The sequence below is a fragment of the Manis javanica genome, chromosome 6, assembly GCF_040802235.1.
Source record: "Manis javanica isolate MJ-LG chromosome 6, MJ_LKY, whole genome shotgun sequence".
In the NCBI taxonomy this organism is placed as follows: domain Eukaryota; kingdom Metazoa; phylum Chordata; class Mammalia; order Pholidota; family Manidae; genus Manis; species Manis javanica.
The window spans coordinates 44,702,566-44,721,812 of record NC_133161.1 but is presented as its reverse complement, the minus strand read 5'-3'; the positions used below and the strand labels follow the sequence as shown (position 1 = coordinate 44,721,812).

The window sequence follows — 19,247 nt, the reverse complement described above, 5'->3', positions numbered from 1 at the left end:
ATAATGGCTTTTTTTTTTTTTTTTTGAGGGAGGGAGGGCAGGGGCAAGGAATGAGACATTCTGGAGGCTGGAGGATCATGGATGTGGGAGAGGGTTGAGGTTTCAGCCTGGGTTCCTTGTGGATGGTTAGGGAGGTGGAGTCTGAAGTCTAATCCAAAGCCTGGATGGGCACTGTGCTGAGATTCCTGAGTCTGGGACGTTGGGATACCTCCAGGAGAAGGGATCTTGTACTCAGTAAGAAATACCGAGTGAGCACCTGGAGAAAGACCTATGAGCCTCTATTATATACTGCAGTGTATATGTATGTTTTCCTCCCAAGGGTAAATAAAATGGTATGGGAAACAAAAATCCCTTGCTTCTTTTCCACCAGGTATTTATAACAGGGCCTTAAAAATAGTATCCTCAAACCACCGGTATTTGCAGATGATTTGATCTGCTTGGCCAGCATGTTATTCTGGAGTGCTTTGTTTTTCCCTTGCATGGCAGGCCCACCACATCTTGGCTGATGCCTGCTATGTGGTCCTGAACCAACTCCCTGCAAAGGGCCAATTTCCAACAGGAGCCGAGGGAGGCTGCCTCCACCTGGGGGCTCCTGGTCCTCTTCCCCTGGCCCCCAGCCTCCATCCTCAAACTCATTTCATGGAGCCTGAGCAGAGCACTTCTTAGCCCTGGATTCCTCCTGGTCAACCTCAGACCAATCAAAAACCTTCAGATAAGTTTAATACTGCCCCTCTGTGCCTCCAGGAAACAGTCTGGCCTGAGGCATTGCAAGGAGCCCTTCAGGGCCTGGTGGAACCACTCAGGTTATTCCCCTCTGTCTGGGGCCTCAGGTACCTAGGACTGAGTTAATCACACATCTCTATTCCTCCAGAAATATTCTCAGTATTGATCTTTGCAAAACCTGCTTAGCAAAACCTGCCCATCGGCCTCTCTCTCTCCCTCCTGCCTTTCCTTCCTTATTTCCCCTTAGTGCTCCCCAGCCCCACTCCCATGACTGGCCTCTTTGTAAGCAACCATTCTTGTGTATTTAGTCAGTATCTTTTTGCTTGCATATGTTCTTGCAAAATGTGTAGTCTTATTTTGTGTGCATGTATTTGTAATGGGTGTAAATCATATTGTGTTATATATCTCATTTGTTTTCTTACTTTTGCTACCCAGCACAATGTTTGTAAGACCCATGCATGTTGCTAGGTGTACATTTGGTTATTATTTCCAGTATTTTTGTAAGGCTATGATCACAGGGTGATTTTTTTCAGAGACCTTAACTAAGAAGTGTTCTCTTTTAAATTCAAGTTCTCATTTAAATTCCAGGCTTACTTAAAAATATTTTTGTGGCCTAAGGTGGAATCTGTCTCCTTTTTAGTGAACTGAACCTCTAGGAATTGGCCTCAGGCTATTGCTGGCCCTCACTCCTGGGAGAAAAAGAAGCTGTGGAATAAGAAAAATGACTTGTGTCCTGGAGATGGTGGCCTTTGGACACCATCTCCAGAAGATGTGGGGGCAGGGGCAGTGACATTACTCTGGTCCCAGATACGCAGAATTATGGGAGGAAATGTTGATTGCTATGTGGTGAGGCATGCTTTTTTAACAATCATTTAATCCTGGGGAAATGAGTAGTGGGGAGGAGGCTCCAGAGGCCTCTGGAGATGGGCCTGTGCAGCTTGGCCGGTGTGGTCGTCTTGGGTCACTTCCACTTGTGTCCTTCATCTGAGCGTCCTGGTAAATGGTAGCAGTGCCTGAGGATGAGAGGGAGTCTCACCAGCTGGGAGGGCGTGGACTGGTGCTGCCAAGACTCGCATGCAACGTGGGCCCCTCTCTGAGCCTCAGTTGGCCCAGCTATAGGAAGCCTGTATCTGGGATGGGACTGAGTGTACCTTCTGGGTGGAGGTCTAGGGAGATCTGGCTGGCAGGACCTCCGAGTGAAGAGGAGTCAGCCCGCATTTATATCCTGTCTGCCACTTTCCGTCCATCCATGTGACTTAAGGCCAATTACTTCTATAAGGCCTCAGTTTTCTCATCCGTATATGGGGTAATGATAATGACTCCCCCCAGGGCTATTATTGCGCTCAGGTGGTAAAACACAAGTGGTTAATAAATGAAAGCCACAGTAGTGATGATCTATCATTATTATTATTTTATCAGGAATGGTGGCATTTCCTTTCCAATTCTGTCCTCTTCATGTTTGACCTCAAGGGGGACAGATTGCACTCCATGCCCACATTTTGTAAGAAATGTGTCTGAGCGAGGCTTTTCTGGGCCTGACTCAATGACTTAGGCCCTAGGCACTTGTCTCACTGCATGTCCACATGGAGCACTTCCTAGTGGACCAATAACCAAGTCTTACCTGCCAACACCCTTGTGGCATGGATCAGCATGGGGCTGTGACAAGGAGCAAGGGCTCTCTCGCTCTCCATTTTTTACCTCTGATGAAAGCCTGGGAGTCCCAAAGGGGACAAAGGAGTGGGTGGTGGAGGAGCCCTCCTTTCATTCAAACCATCAGTGAATCCATCAAAAACCTCATCAGTGTCCTTGGTGGTACATGACTTCTCATTCTGTCCCCTGTGGGTCACAGCATTGAGCTCACATAGCCACATTGCCTTTCAGAGGATGTGGAGGGTGAACTGATAAGGGAAGACGTCAGCCTGCCTCCAGTCCTGTCAATGCTCAAGCTGCAAGTAGTGTCAAAGCCAATCGACCTCTCAGTGGCAAAGGTATGTTCAACTTAAAGTATAAGCTGATAACAACTTGATTTGAATTGGTGGGGTGTGAATTATGATGTCTTGATTTGGCATGGTGTGGATGAGGTGATTTGGATCTTTCTGGCCCCACCCATCTCGCTATAATCTCTTGGCCAATGTTAAAATGGAGATTTGGTTGTGATATAGGAGAAAACCTGAACAGAGAGTCAGGAAAATGGGAGTCTAGTCCTGGCAACTCTCCTTCCTTCTCCAAGACAAAAGATGAGGATACAATCCTCTCTGACTCAAACCGTCCAGGATCCTGTTCTTCTTTTAGCCCAGGGTTGCTTCACCACACCCTCAATTGGCAGCTCCGGCATTGTGATGGCAGTGAAGTAATTGTCCTCATTAGACCAGCTCTGCTTCTGCACTTGTCTCCAGGCTGGGCTCTGGCTGAGTTGCAGTGAGGGAAGGACAAGGAGGTGTTAACAATTCTTCAGCACCATCAAGTTCATACCCATGGCCTCCTGGACAGACATGACATCACAGGACCTAGGGAGCAGGTTCCTGGCCTTAGTAGCTTCCTATCAGGGATGTACTGGCTTCCCCAGCATCTCAGCTGCCAGATGGCCTCACCTCTTCCCTTGGCCATCGGCTCCTGCGGGATGGAATGCTGCTCCTGCTCTCTTCCACTGGCTTTTCAGCCAGGATCCAGGAGGAAAAAGTAAAATTCCTGGGACACAGCTGGCCTCCTTCTCTTCCTACTTACAAGTATTCAGCAGACAGATAAAAATGCCAGAGTCTTCTGGAAGTTTTGTCCGTCCCCTCCCTTTTGAAACTACAGGGGGTCAGACACGTTTAAGTGGCCCCAAGCCTGGGAGTAAGTGCCTTGGCTCTCTGTAGCCATAGGGCTATAACTCTCTGCAGTGGGTACTCCTATTCTGGGAAGACCCTTAGAGGCCCCTGAAGACCACCCAGCAGTAGCATCTCCAAAAGCAGCTAGGAAAACTGGGCCCACAGAGAGCAAAGGAGGGCACAGGACCCATGACATTCACGGCAAGCAGAACCCAGGTTTCCGGGCTTATAACCCTGTGAGCCGGCAACCACACTGTGCCTAGCTGGATGCTGTCATTCTGTGATTAATAGAACAGACATGGGCTTCAGCCAACACTCAAATCCCTACAGTTTCTAGGCTTTTGGGAAACTCAGTTAAAATACATGGATTATTGTAGCTGGTTCAAGAAGGGGAACCAAGCCCTGACAGATGGAATTCACCCATCCCTCTCTCCTGTGTGCAGCTGGCCCACATTTGATGACATGTAGACAGGTGTTCTTGTAATAGAGATTTTCCTTGTACTTAATGGAAAGAATAACCTGATTCTAGAGGGAAATAATCTTGACCCCTTCTCTGGGTGGTTGGGGTATTCAAGCCAGTGGACCACTAGCAAGTAGAAGAGATTCTTGCATGTAGTAAGGCATTTTAATAGAACAGGGGTTGGCAAATTTTTTCTGTGAAGTGCCAATAGTATATTTTTATTCTCAATGGACCAATGGTATATTTTTATTCTTTATAGGCCAATAGTATGTTTTTATTCTCTATGTTAAAATCATTAAACTCTGGCATTTAATGCAAAAGCAAACATAGAATATATATAAATAAGTTGGTATTGCTGTGTTTCAATAAAACTTTATTTGCAAAACAAGTAGGGGGCCAGATTTGGCCTGTGAGTCATAGTTTACTAGACTTGTCCTAAAGCACCAGTTCTCAAGTGTGGCTTTGCATTGGAATTACCAGGGGAACTTTAAGAAATACAGATTATGGAGTCTTGATACCCAGAGGTTCTGATTTAGTTGGCTTGGCCTGTGGCCTGAGCATCAGGATTGTTGAGAGCTCCATAAGTGATTATAATGTGCAGTCAAGAACCTCCAAGGTCCCTTGTAAAACCAAAATTTTGTGTTTCAAGTTTCTTCTAAGAAACCTAAAGAACTTTTGGCCTGGATCAGCACAGGTTGGTTTGGTTGGAGATGTTCCAGAGGTAAGACCCTCAGGGATGATTTTCTCTTTCGCCAAATATGAAAAGAATGGGTTTGAAAAATAAAAAGAAAAGAGATAAACTTGGTGGAAAATGGACTGCCCTGCTAGAACTTAAGACCAGCTCCTGTGGGAGTGTATTATTATTTGCCTTTTAAAAACCAATAAAACTCTCTTTTCTTTTGACAGGATATAAAGACCCTTCTGTTTGGTTCTAGCTTTTGCTGTTTCAATGAAGAATGGAAACTTCAGAGTTTTTCCTTTAATGAGGCAGCCTCATTAAAATATGGCATTGTGCAGAACAAGGCAGGTTGCTTGTTTCCCAGGGGCCCTTCTGTGGTCCTGTTATGGATTGGGGTGGGGCATCCTGCAGTTCGGTAAGGCCTGTGAATATGGCTGGGGCGATCCAGGGCCAGTAAGCCCCACATTTGCCAAGTTGTCCTCTGGTATGAGAACTTCACGTGTGGCTGGCAGAGCTAGAACTGGGGACCATGCCCCTTGTTGTGAGTGGTGCGTAATGCTGGAATCCTCTCTGAGAGGGAGCAGAAGGGACACCAGAGAGGGTCCTTAGACAGAGCATTGAGAAATGATTTTGCAGGCAGAGCTGGAGAAAGGACACTTGAAGCAGGTGGTACTATGAACAAAGGGAGGCTGTGTAAAAGTCCAGGGGCTGCAGAAAATGGCAGAGGTATCAATTGTGAGGAGCAGAAGCTCATGAAGAACAAGTGGGATATAAGATAGGGAAATGTAGGTCAGTTGTGGCAGTATTTAGACATGGCTATACACATTTCCCAGTACACTTTAAGCATCAAAAGGTACTCAAAATCCAATAGCTCAACCAGTTTCCATTTCTCAAGCCTCAGGAGCCTCTCCCTGTTCCCCATTGCCCGAGGAAGAACCCCAAGACCACCAGCTTCCATCCCTAGCAGGGCAAAGCTCAGCATGTCTTCTTGTACCCCTAATTCAAGGGCATCCTTGGCCCACTGCTCTGACAATTCTTATACTTTGAGGCCCACAGGGATGAGCTCCTCAAGGAGCCTACTCATTCTAACGTAGGAGGGGACAAAGATACACCTAATGGGTGCTGAGGCAGGCCACAGCTGGGCAGAAGATTGCTCACATAAGCAGGGGCTGCTGAAGGGGCTCATTTCTAGCTGAGACGGAAGGCTTCCTGGGGGAGGAGGCCTTTAGATGGGCCTTAAAGGCAGGGTAGACAATTGACACCCTGGAATTGACACCCTGGAAACATTTCCCTGGGTGACTGGAAACCTGTGATGACTCCCCTGGCTTCATACCTGACTGGGTGTGAAGAGTTGCTTTACTTCCATCAGCAGTTGAGACTTGCTCCTTCCTGTAGTGATGGGCCCTGGGGCCTTCGTCACCCATCTCTGTGACTCAGGGTCAGCTCTTGGCAGAGTAGTCACTATGTCAGGGAGCCCTGTTTGAGAGGCAGTGGCCTGGTGGGCCCCCCCACCCCAGGTTTTATAACTTGTGGGCAGTGGCTGGTTCTGGAGGAATACAGAACTCTGTCCTGGGGCAGTTTTCACTGGCACTAACACATGTCCTTCTTTACAGGGTGGTCCCTGTGGGGTTCTGGCAGCTGTCCAAGGCTGCATCTTGCAAAAACTCCTGTTTGAAGGCGATAGCAGTGCTGACTGCGCTCGGTAGGTCAGTGCTCATTCTGGCAGTATCTTCTTTTCCCAAGGTTTCTCTGCAGTGTCCAGAAAAAACAAGCAAGGAAGCGTGTGTGTTCCTTGATATTTCCTGACTTCTGGAAAGGGAAATGGTGGCTGGCTAACAGGGCCAGCACTGACCACTTTAAATGACCGTTTAATGCATTTGTTTCTGAAAGCAGGGAGGGTTAGTAAGTCCTGTTCAGTATGGTAAGTGGCTGCTAGGATGGCATCAAAACCAAGGCCACCCCCTCCTCGGCAGCTGCCCAAATACGGTCCACACCCACATCAACCTGCTGACCCTTTGACTGACTCCAGGTCTCCCCTCCATCCCCATGTTACCTCACCTGGGCCAACAGCCATCACCACGCATTCCAAACGCCCCACAGTGCATTGCTTCCACTCCCTTTGGCCATTTATTTTCCATCTCGCACATTAAGTGTTTGCACATGGGCACCTCATTCTCACTCAGTAGATACTCCTGGAACATCTCTGTGCAGGCACAGGTGAGATAGAGAGAAATAACTGCATTTTCTATGCTCAGAGGTTGAGGCGTGGATAGAAAACCATAAACCTACACCGTGGTTGGTGCCAAGGTATACACGGATTTGGCAAGGTGCTGCCAGGGCCAGGGCTTGCATGGCCCATCTGAGGAGGCAGGCTTCTGACCTTTTCCTCCCTGTATGCCCAGGTACCAGCATGTACTAAGTCACTCTCAGAGCTATAGAACTTCTTGTACTTGCTCCGTTTTTTGTTGTCATTGAAATATAATGTACGTACAGAAAAGTGCACTACTCAAAGTAGTGTACAACAAAGTAGTGTCTCAACGAATTATCGCAAAATCACACACTCATGAATGCACTACCCAGTTCAAGAAAGAAAACATTTCTAGCTCACAGCAGACTCTCTGTCCAGTAGGTACCTCCATTCTCCTCTCAGAAGTTGTCATTAAATGGATTCTAAAATCACAGCTTCATTTTGCCAGTTCCTGAACTTTAATTAAAAGAACTTGTTCTTTGACATAAGCATTTTGGTGCCTTTTTTTTCTTTTAAAGCTAATGTGTTATAAAAACAACAAGGCCTATTTCTCAATTATTCATGTTCAGATTCCTGGGAGAAACACTGGTTCCCCAGACATTTAGCCAATCTTGGTGCAAAACTCATGTTACCAGCTTAGAGGATTTTACCTTCGACAAGATCCACATGAAGGTAGCTTTTCATACTTAGCATTTGATAATTTGCCTACTATAATTTGTTTAATTACTTTACAAAGTAATAATCAAGATTTTGTTTTTATTTTATTTTACTTATTTTTCAAAATGTGTTGTCTCAAGCTAAAAGATGCCAACCATAAGCATAGACTAATTTACTAGAAGCACAGCCACACAACATTTCCACAACAAGGTCTCACCTTGTTCTTGTTCTTCTCCTTGCCTTTCCACTGGGTCCACCCATAGCTGCTCCTATCTGTGCAGGACAATTCCCTACTGCTTGTTCTGGAAGCCAGCCCCGCAAAGTTGTCCATGATATGGGCCAAGACCCTGAGGTCGACTCTCCTGGGACTCAGTCTGGGTGCATATAACACACTCCTCTGCCTACCTTCCCTCCTTACACTGAAAACAAGCATTCAGGGAGGACTTCTCAGGTGCTTGGAGGGAATATGGGGCACAAAAAGACAGCTGTGGCCTTGCCCTCATGGCACCTATGATTGAACAAGACAGCCAGATGGATAGGAGGTTACAGGGGACGTGCAGGATGCTCGGGTTTACCCGTACGTGAAGAGGGTCAGTCAGGCTTGCTGAAGGAGAGGGACATTTTAATCTTACTGAGAGGTGGAGGGTAAACAGGACTCCTGATATGCTTCACACACATGCTTCCTTGCACATGCTATTCCTCCCTCAGTTTCCCTTCCCAGCAAATCCCTCAGCCTCCTTTTCAGGCTCCTCATTGCATAGAGGCTGTGACTTTAGCGAGACCTTTCCAGACTTCCCCAAGTTGAGACAAACCCAAGCCTGCCTCCATAGCTCCCCCACCAACTGGTGCTCTTGCTCATCAGTGTCCTTGCTTGAACCTTGTCTGCCCCTTACTGCCACCCTGGGAACACAAGCTCCGTGAGAATAGGGGCCTTCCTCGGCTGCCTGGTTCCCAGCCCATCCCTGGCATCTAGCCCAGGACCTAGTCCGCTGGCCCTCAGAATTTTTGTTGAATGAACACATGGACAAATGCATGAGTTATCAGGACTAACAAGGAGGGGAGGGAATGTTATCCCAGTAAAGAGAACAACATGTGCAGGGCTGGAGGGCAGCGAGAGGAGTGAGTTGCCTGGGGTGGCCAGAGCAGAGTTTGGAGGGGCAGGGCAAGACCTATGACTGTAAGACGGGTCAGGGCCTAGTCCTTCAGGCTAGGACTTGGGTCAAGTAAGAGCAAGAGGAGTAGGGGGCTGGTACTGGAGCTGGCAGCAGAGGAGGGATGTGAGAACAGGGTGTGGGTTGCTGCTTTGCTGAGGTGAAACCTTGCAAGTTAGAGGCCACAGCAGGTTGTCCTTGCCAGGTGGGCATCAGTGTCACCTGCAGGTGCCCTGCCGAGGCTGGTAGGGGGTGCCTGGCTCTGTGCTCCTTAGCCCCTCTCCCAGGGCAGGGGGTGTTGAAAGAGCACCGACCAGGTCTCGAGATGGGGATTATGATTGTGGGGGAGCAGGGCCTCACTTTCTCCATTTGTGAATCTCTGTCCTACCTGTCTTTCTCAGCAAGGAAATGCAAACTAAGACCTTTATAAGTTGTCAAGGGCTGTGCAAGAGGGTAAGACCATAGAAATCATCTGTCATGGTACATACGGGGAAACTGAGGCCCAGAGGGGGAAAGGTGCTTGCCTATGGTCACACCAGGCATTCACGGCTGAGCAAGGTCTGGCATATGACACTCTGTCATACCACACTGCTGTGCCCTCGAAGACACTCTTGGGCAGTGGCAGAGCCAGAGAGGCCAGGAAGGGTCTGTGCTGGTAGGCTGTCATGAGTTTGAAACACTTGAGCACCTAGGTGGACTAGGAGTGACCAAGATGTGGCCTGTATTTCATGAATGGCTTCTGCACAGAACCTCTCCATTTTTCCAAATTTGGAAAAAACAATACAGAAGAGGACAGAGAGCAATACAGAAAACACTTGGGGACCCACAGCCTCCTCTGAGCAAGCATGCTGAGTTGGGTTTGAGGCCTTGGTATCCCCATTTGATTCTGAAATTCCAGTATCTTGGAAATGACCCAGTTAAAGAAGAAAGTGGGCAAGCTCTGCTTTTCTTTGGACACTGTGATGCCTGGCACCGTATGCATCGGCAGCATCCAACTGGGCCCTGGGGGACTCTAGGATCTGTGGGCCTTCCCTGCTGGGTCTGTGGCCTCGCGCTCTCCCCCGTGACTGGATGGGAAGTGGTTCTGTGAAAGCAGCATGGAGGATGTGACTATGCCCTCCGGGGAAGTCATGCTGAAATAAAGGCTTCTTGGCAGGGGTGGTGTTTTTTCTGCAGGACAGTCTGGCTTCATTAAGACTCTTTCCATCAGGCCAGCTAGCCAGCTTCTCCTCAGTCAGGGAGGACAGAGCCTGGTGGCAGGATTCAGTGTTTTTCCACTTGAGAAAGGGTTATGCTGGCTTGTGGGAAAAGATAATGGGCCTCACTCCCCACAGGCCTGCAGAGAGCCTCAGACCAGGACAGTGTCCCCTCAGCTCCACTTCCCATTGAAATTGGAGAATTCAACTCCCTGGAAAGGAAGGGCACTTGCCCAAGACCCCTCTGGACACTAGTAGCAGAGCCACGCTTGGAAGCAGGTCTGGTGGCCCCAGGCCAGCCTTCTTTCCAAACTCTTTCAACTTTTGACCCTGAGAGGGAGCAGAAAGGCCTGCAGTCAGTTGCCAGCTTTCCTCTGAATTGTCTACAGACTCAGAATATGGGCATGTCAGAGTGGACAGGTTTTGGAATAATGGCTGTTTTGGAATAATGAGGGTAGAAACATCTCTAGTCTGAAAGACATGGGTAATTTAGACAAGCACAAGATGTCTTACTCCCCATGCCCACTGCCATCCCTAGACAGTTGTCTTAATCCTGCACTTGTCCTGTGAGGAAGTTTCTTAAAGAAACTTCTTTTGCTTTAACAGCCTGGCCAGGTGCTTAGATTCATGGTAGGAGTTTGACAAACATGTGTCTGATCAAGGCAATGCAGGACCATTCTTGTTGCCAAGGTTTTACCAGTGAAAGCAGATAGTGAGTTATCTAGTGAAGATAGAGTCCAAGTGATTCACTATTACTCCCTCCTTGTCATCTCCATGCACACACTCTCTACCCTGTGGCCATTAAAAGGCAGCATAGCAAGACTGCAGTGATGCTTAGGGGCATCTGCATGTGCCTGCATTTATGGGGGGTGAGGGGGAAGGCGAAGGCCAGTGAAGGCTTCCTCAAGGCTTGTATGCCAGGCCTGACCTGGCATTCCAATTACTAAATGGAAGCCAATGAGAGGAATGAGGAATTCTGGATAGAAACACAGAGTTTCAGAGGGTCTGTAATCAAAGCCCATGAGATCAGAAGACAGTCTGGGCCTAGGAGCCAGATCTCTTGATAGTGTTGCACAGTGCTGGGAAAATGGGTTGAAGGCAAAGGGATGCTGGTTCCTAAAGCCAAGAAGAACTCCAGACAGTTGGTTTCACTTCCCCAAGTTCTTCCTTCTTCAATGTTGTTTTAATTTTTCCAGTTTTTACTAACTCTGTGACCTTGGGTGACTCATTTAGCCTCTGTTCCTCAGTTTTCCCATTTTTAAAAGGAGATAATAACAGTACCTTTTTTACAGGGTTGTTTTAATGATTAGTGAAGTAATAAATGTGAAGTGCTGTGGATAGTGCCTAGTACATGATAAGCACTCAATATATGTCAGCTTTTTAAATCTTATTTGTGGCTATGCTGAGAATCTTTCAATCAAGCATTACCTGCTTCAGGAAGTTAGTGTAGGTTCCAATGGCCTAGTTAGTTGGCTTCCATTTAGTAATTCTTCCAGTCTCTCCATCCTTCCCTGGGCGTCCTCCAGCTTGCTCTTTTGAGACATAGCTTTCTAGAAAACACAGTGGAGTCAGGCAAAGTACAATGGTCAGGCCTGTGCTCAATTCCTGGTACACAGTGAATGTTGGGAAGGTGACCTCTTAGTTCCATGTCTGGAGGTTTCCAAGCTTAGATATTCCAGGCAGAGTATATAATGCAGGCATAATTTTGCACAGCACTTACCCATGTTATGGGTTTTAACTGTGGAATACTCTGATCGCATCTGTATTAAAGGACGAGCCTGCAGGGAGTATGTGCAATGAGGATTGGAGAGAGGGGCACGATGGAGCAGAAATGCTGGTCAGATGCTGACTGTCACTGCTCAGCTGAGGGGTGGGGCACCCAGTCTGACGGGCAGAAAGGGGTTGGGAGTGGGGACTCAGGTGTGGGAGCAGGGCAGGAAGTAGGAGCTGTGGGAATGATGGAGTCTACATTGGGTTCTGAATTCAGAGATAAATGTCCAATCCTTTCTCCTTTGTCTGATAAGCCCTGCTCTCCCAGACCCCCATAGTCCTTGGTGTAGCCTCTCTTGCCACCCCAGACAACGTTTCCTCACCTTTGTTTTCATAGTTGATGGTGACCTGGGCCATTGCTCCTCACAGTTGGGGCTGCCTGTTTGGTGATGGCATGGTAACCATTTCCTTGAGCACAGCTGCTTCCTGAGACTGCAGAAGTACCTGGCAGTCTGCTCTCTCATTTTTCAAGCGATTGAGTGTTTGGTGTTTGTCTCATTGGGTTTGAAGGATGCCTGGTGTCGGGGACTTGTTGTCATTTTCACATCAGATGTTGGGAGTTCACCTTCCTGTTGCCATGGCCAAAGCTGGAACTTGAGGTTTCTGTAAAGACATCGGTAATAGGTACCCGTTATTGAACATTCACCACATACCAGGCACTAGGCTAATGCACACATCATCTCTTTTAATGTTTCCAGTGTTACGGAGAAGGTACTATTTTCATCGCCAGTTTATGGATGGGGAAAGTGAGGGTCTGCTATGTTATGTTGCCTCCCATGTTAAAGTCAGTGGATCACAACAGCCTGGGTGTGGACTACTAGCTCTGTGTCCCAGGCACTGGGCAGCGACTGCTTGTGGCCCACCATGGTGACCTGCGTCCTGGTCTTCTGGTGTCCATATTCCTACCCTGGAGAAGAAGGACAAAACTCCAGTTTCCTTTTTCCCCCCACACAGTTCAGCATGGAGCTCAGGTACTACTTGGCCCTTCAAACATGGAAACCCCATCTGTATTCCTTTGAGTCTGGCAGTGTCTTTATCAAGGCCTTTGTTTGTTAGGAAGAGAGATACTCAGCCTGCTTTTTTAAGAAATCAGAAAAATTCCACAGAATTTGGGGATGAGCAAGATGTACAGCTCTAAGGAGCCCCAGGAATGTGAAAGTGTGTATATCTGGCTGCTGCCTCTTCTTCCGTCCTGGTCCCTGTGTGCACTAGGCCCCTCTTAGTCAACCATTCTTCTCCTGAGAGATCTCTGCCTTTTCGATACTGCTGATGCCCTTTCACTCCAAAGCTGTGTAATGGTACCAGCTTCCAGTTGTGCCTCTCCTGCTTTGCCCCTTCCTCCCTCCTCTTCCTCCAAGAAAGGCTAGAGGTCCACGAGGTTCCATCCTTGGCCTCCGCCTGTGCCCTTACTCATCCTCTCTCTGGGAAATCTTGGCTGCTCAAAGTGCCGAGGACCCTCACAAACCTATTCTTAGCCCTGACCTCTGGGCTTTGGATGTGTCCAACAGCCTCACCTGGGGGTCCCATGTGCACCTCCAGCTGTGTCCCCTGTCCTCCCCCCACCTGTGTTCCTCATTTCAGTTGGCAGCACCACTGTGCACATACTAAAAACCCAGAGGTCATCCCGAATCCTTCCTCTCCTGCATCCTATACCCTGTATCTAAGCAATCAGCAAGTCAGGAGCTTTCCTCTCTGAACCTGTGGCCTCATCTCCTATGGCTGGTGGTGTGCTGGGCATGTACTTGCACAGGCTGTTGTCTTCAGAGGTGCAGATGTTAGGACGGGCCAAAGCTGGGCCAGGGCACTGCCGGGTGTTTGTCTGGGGTGGCTTTCTTCTTTGGGATGGCAGCAGTTCTGGACCAAGTCTGGCTCGGCTTCCTGGGCTCTGTCAGAACTCATGGCCCTTTCTTACACTGACCTTGGGCCCTGCCAAGTCTCCAGAGTCCCCTTTACTCCCCTGGGGAGTTTCCTCCACCTGTTCCTCCAGCCCCACCCAGGGCCCCTCCCTCAGGGCTGTTCCTCGGTTCTCTGAGGAGTCCCTGCCTGTCCCTGAGCTGCAGGGGCCCCTCTAGGTGGCAAAGGAAAGAACAGGCCGTCTGCCCCAGGGCTGCGCCATCCCTGGCTTGTGTCTGCATAGGCATAAACACATTTCCTTTTCTGTCCTCAGGCAGCTGCAGCCTTCAAACACCCACAGGACCCACTGCTTGACCCTGGCCATTGCAGACATTGTGTGGCGGGCTGGGGGCCGTGAGAGAGCCGTGGTCACTCTGTAAGTGCTTCCCAGGACTGTGTTGTTACCATTCAACCTTGGGCCTATATAGCCATGGGCAAGCTGGCTGTGTGCTTCCCTGTCCCTGGGGACATGGTCTTCTTTCATGGGCTGTCTGTATGTCCTCCTAGATCCCTGTCCTGTGCCCAATGCCTGTACAAGCCCAGAGAGTCAGTCTAATGTGCTGGGCAGCCCCATGCTGGCAGTGGGGGACTAGAAAGGCCCTCCACACAGCTCCATTCTAATTTTGGGCTGGGGTCTGATCTGCTCTGCCTTTGTCCTCTGGGTGATATAACTCATTGGAGAAAACCTCTGGTCCAGGCAGTTTGCTCGCCTCTCTATTTCCCTGGTCGGAGGCCTCAGGAAACAGCCCCTCAGCAACCAGTTACCCCCTGATATGTACCACTCTCCCCAGTCACCATAGCATGTCCCTGTTTTTCTGTCACTTGCAACCCCCTTCCACTGAGGAGGAGATTCGGACAGATGGAGCCAACACCATCTTTTCCCTGCTGCTTCTGTCCTGCTCCGGGGGGAGGCCACCTTTCTCTGGTCCACATGGATGATTTGCTGGCTCTCAGCCTGGCCCTCCAGAGTGGCACCATTACTTTATCCCGGGCACGTGGCTAAGCTTTAGCAAAGCAGGTGACTTTTGGGCCAAGGACCACACTCTGGTGGGGCACAGTAGTCAGTAGATGACGGTGCTTAAGAGAAGGGACTCCAGAGGCTGACTCCCAATACGGTGGCTTACTGGCTGTGTGACCTTGGGCAATTGACTCAATATCTCTGCCTCATTTGTTTACTCATGTGGAAAAGAGGAAGATAATAATTAGGGTGATTATGAGCATTAAATTAGTATAAATAATGATATATAATAAATGATAATATCTATCAGTTTAAATCATTTATCCACATGCACAAAGAATAAATAAGAATAAATGTGAGGTGCCTAAGACAATGTCTGGCATATACTAAGTACCATGTCAGGTATTATCTTTAGCATTATTGTTCCTATTGAGTGCTTGTCTTTCGTACCCATGTTCCAGTTGACTTATTAAACCCAGCTCTTAGGATCTGCATGGCAGCCCTGAGAGCAGTTGGGGAAAAAATTCAGTTTCTCCCTGTTTTACAGATTAGGAAACAGAAACCCAGGAAGGAACAGTGGCTGGTCCAAGGCTCTACTACAGGCTAATGGCACATTGGCCCCAAACCCAAACTCTGCTCCTGGTCCATGCATTGCTGGGCTGCATATGCAGGGTGTAGCGTAATAGACGCTGATGGGGTGGGGTGGGGATCCTCAGAGAGAACAGAGGCTGGAATTCCTCATGTCCCTGAAAATGAAGGGCAAGTCAGCATTCTTTGGTCTGGACATGTCTTTGTCACTTGTGGGTGAGAGGCCAGCTTCCCACTGCCAAGACTTGGATTTGGTTATCCCAAGCTCTCCTGCTGTCTTTTTTCCATTCCTTCCCCCTCTGCACCCCCCCTCTGTTAGTAGAGTTCTCTGGATCCAGCCTAGTAGGTGGGTTCAAAGTGGGGAAAATGAGAAACGCTTGGCTCCATTCTTTCCTCTGTAGCTGCCTTTTCATTGGTCCTCATTTAATGGCACATGTGGTTTTGCTCTGGCTTAAGAGCACATCATCGCTCCATGCAGAGGACTTATGCATCTCCCTTTCCTTTTTAGGGCTTCGGGAACACAGCAGTTCAGTCCAACAGGGAAATACAAAGCAGATGGAGTCTTAGAAACAGTACGGCTTTCTGGAAAATTATCATGCAAACTTTGGCTTTGTTTGGGGACAGTCTCCTTTCATATAAGTAATTCCTCCCTCAGCTGGGGATGGGCCAGCCCTCTCTGCCCAGCCTAGCAGCATCCTCCACCTGGGCTGGGGTGGGGGTCGGGGGGCAGAGGTGGCAGGTTTTGGGGATGGGCTTGTGGCTGATGGCTTCTCGTCCATCAGGTTATACAGAGCCTGAAATTCCCCCAGTAGTCCATACAAAATGCCTTCCGGCTAAACCCCAGTCCTCCTTGTGTCCCTCTCTGCCTCTTCAGCATCCTCTCTGGGTAATGAGAGGGTAGTGGTGGGTGGTATGGAGAGGCAGAAGTTAGAAAGTAGAGAAGAGCCTTGATAGGACAGTGCACCAGCCACAAGAGCCAAACCTAATACTACAAAGGGAAGGGAAAGAAATGAGACATGCAAATACAGAAATAGTGACATTTTCCATAAATGAGCTTCCTCTTCACTGAGGGTTTTAGTTTATCTAGTTTGTTTCACTTGACCTAAGTTTGGGCACACTGGGATCCTAATTAAGGGTCTCACTTTGTTGGATGTTTTCTCTAAAAGTGATTTTTTTCCTGACCTTCCTGAGAAAGCAAAGGAGACTCAAAACCACTGCGTCCCACTCAGGACACTGCCTGTTGGGCTTAGAAGTGGTCTGGTGGTGGTAGTTTGGATGGGTCACCCAATATACCCTCTGAACTCCTATATGCCCTCCCTGTTCTCAGGTGCTTGTCAGAGATCCGTGACTAGCCCTTAGGGATGCAGCCCTTCCTTGTGGGGGTTGGGGGGCACGCATAATGCTGGCTCCTTTGCTTTGGTCCCATGATATCTCTAATCCTAATCCTGGGGACTCTAAAGGTAAACCCAGTGCTACTTCAGGGTAGACAACCCCAGAGACCCCAGCTGGGCCTTGCTAGCCTTTATATTGCAACAAGCATAAGATGCCTCTCTGCCCCATCTCTTGAGGTCGCCACTCTCTGGCAGGGCCTCCAGCACCCTGTCAGCTGGAGGAGATCCACACGCCCACTCCTGGCTGTGAGATGCGGTGGAATGTGGCCAAGGCCTGAGAGCAGCACAAAGTGCCCAGGGAGTTCAGAGGAGGGCTGTGGCGTCACTGGCTTCGTGGAGGATGGAGTTGAATGTTCCAGGGGTAGAGGACATGATCTCTGGAGCCATCAGCCTGGACAATCTCAAGTGGGGTTTTGTATCTGTGGGAGCCAGGGCCCCGGAAGCTAATCCCGGATGGCACTGGCAGGTCACCCTGTGTGTTTGTGTCTTCTCAGCTCATACTTCACAGTTTGACCTGCTATGAGGAGCTGGTGACTTTTCTTCAACAAAACATCCATCAGGTATGAATAGTGGTTTATTCTGTGGGATGTGCATTGTTAAGCCTCTACTTTAGTGGGAAGATGCTGGTGAACTGGGGTTATCCTACCCTCATCCTCTCCCCAGGGTACAGGTGGCCCTAGGCAGTGTGGCTGAGGCAGTGGAGTGATTTAAACTGGAGAAGGGTAGCTTTAGGGACAGGGATCCAATCTCTGCCATTTTGTCTTTGAGGGTTGGCTATGCATACATGTTTCAGGAAGCCCCCCAGCTGGACTCCAGAAAGCAGAATTAGGTGGAGTGGGGTCAGAATAAAGGGGCACATCTGTTAGACTGTGGTCACAAGGAGCTTTCTCTCTGTCCTGGGGGAAGCAGCACCTCTGGAAGTAAAGGATCCTTGATCAGTGACTGTGGCCCAGCACCATCGGGGGAGGTGATGACAAAGTGCTTTCCTGGGCTGGGGTGGAGGTCTAAGCACTGTTGATAGGGACCCTGCTCAGTACAGGACCTCACTTGGCATCCCAGGAGGCAGGGCTGGCCGGCAGAGCCTCCAGCACCCTGTCAGCTGGAGAAGGTCCATGCACCGACTCCTGGCTGCAAGATGGGGTGGAGTGTGGCTAGAGCTCGAGGGCAGCACACAGTGCCCAGGGGAGTCAGAGGAGGCGTGTAGCCTTGCAGGCTTTGTGGAGGATGGAGTTCGATGCTCCAGGGGTAGAGAAAATGATCCCTGGAGCCCTCAGCCTGGGTTTGCATCCAGGTTACAGCTCTTAATAGCTCTGTGATCTTGGGCAACTTACTTAACCCCCTATGCCTCAGTTGCCTCATCTGTAAAATGGGGATGATAAGAATGGTACTTACCTCAGAGCACTGTACAGAGTGCCTAGAACCACTGTGACCTGCTCAATGTTCTCAGCAATTGTTACCTTTTGTTGTTATGATCACCTTTGTCATGATTCCTTAGGGAAGCCTTGAGATAGGTTCATCAAAGACATGTAGAAATGAGAGGGAAGCATTACAGAGGCAGGGTGCAGCATGAGCCAAGGCCAAGAGACTGATGACCTCTGAGGTCCCCAACTACAAGGCCTCATGATTCTGACACCTGTCTATCAGGATTGAAGGGTAGAAAGGACACCAGGCCATTCTTTCCTGGTTTGCTGGCAAATCCTCTATGCCACTTCTATGTCTTTCCTTCAGCTTCTGAGCTGTGGGTCAGCTCTTTTAAGGCTCTAGAGAAGGTGATAGAGGCAGGAGCCTAGAAAGCAAGAGAACTTGCTGAATGTGGGGTCAGGCTGGACACTCCTGCTGTCAGAATACCCTCCCTGGCATAATTCCCCAGACACAGAGTTTGGGCACACCCTGAGAAGTATGTTGGCCCTGACAGCAGAGATGCCGCTTGGGTAGCAAAACAGCCTGCCCTAAGACCACAGGGAGACAGGTGTGCCATCCCTGGGGTGCTGGTCCACCTGAAATCCTCTCCCCTACAGCCACTGTCTTAGGACAGTTCAGCCTAAGAAGAGGCCTAGTGCCAGGCTTGGGCCCCCAGCCTAAGATGGTGCCTTTCTACACTGGCTTTTCTGTCTGGCCTGTCTAGAGGCCTGTGGGAGGGGCCCTGGCTGGAACAGGGTCCTGGTCAGGCCTCAGGAGTTCCTGGCTGACTGTCCCTAGCTCTCTCTGGTCCTTCAGAGGCATAGCCCGGTGGCCATTGCTGATGCAGTGCTCTCACCACTGGCCCAGTGGCTTGGGGACATCCTCTGGCTTACTCTTTGGTCACATGTGGCCTCGGGACAGTCACTGGGCCTCAGTTACTTTGGTCACATGTGGCCTCATCCGGAAAATGAGAGATGGAGCAACTTCCTGCTTTTTACCTCCCAGCAGTGGTTCTTAAAGAAGAAACCTAAACGCCTGGGAAAGAGTGTCTTCCAGATTCAGTCCCAGGCAATCTAAATAAGCAGAAAGGATTCTACTATTACATACACCCAGAATGTTGTGGGAATATAGCAGTACAACTGAAGGAGGAGTAAAGTCTGATGGCACTGGTGTGCGTTATTTGACCAGGGAGGCCGGGACTGAGGACACCTATGTTCACACTGTCAGGTGAAACAGAGCCTGCCTGAACCCACCAAGGCTAGGAGATGGACACGCCCTATGAGGCTTCTGGGGGCAAAGGAGAGGGCTCACATGACCCACGG

The 19,247-nt window shown here is 49.3% G+C and overlaps 1 protein-coding gene across 2 annotated transcripts in view; it reads left to right on the top strand.

Moving 5' to 3' along the window:
* The window catches only part of MINDY4 (MINDY lysine 48 deubiquitinase 4), a 118,179-nt gene that overhangs the window by 65,072 nt on the left and 33,860 nt on the right, over positions 1-19,247 (top strand). Inside the window, exons 7-13 of one of the 2 annotated variants that reach the window (XM_036990532.2) lie at positions 2,605-2,711; positions 4,643-4,714; positions 4,900-5,016; positions 6,286-6,374; positions 13,862-13,963; positions 15,642-15,705; positions 17,019-17,084. In XM_036990532.2, coding sequence (XP_036846427.2) covers positions 2,605-2,711; positions 4,643-4,714; positions 4,900-5,016; positions 6,286-6,374; positions 13,862-13,963; positions 15,642-15,705; positions 17,019-17,084 — 617 coding nt within the window. The remainder of the gene's footprint in view (positions 1-2,604; positions 2,712-4,642; positions 4,715-4,899; positions 5,017-6,285; positions 6,375-13,861; positions 13,964-15,641; positions 15,706-17,018; positions 17,085-19,247) is intronic. The other variant, XM_036990533.2, reaches the window with a different exon arrangement.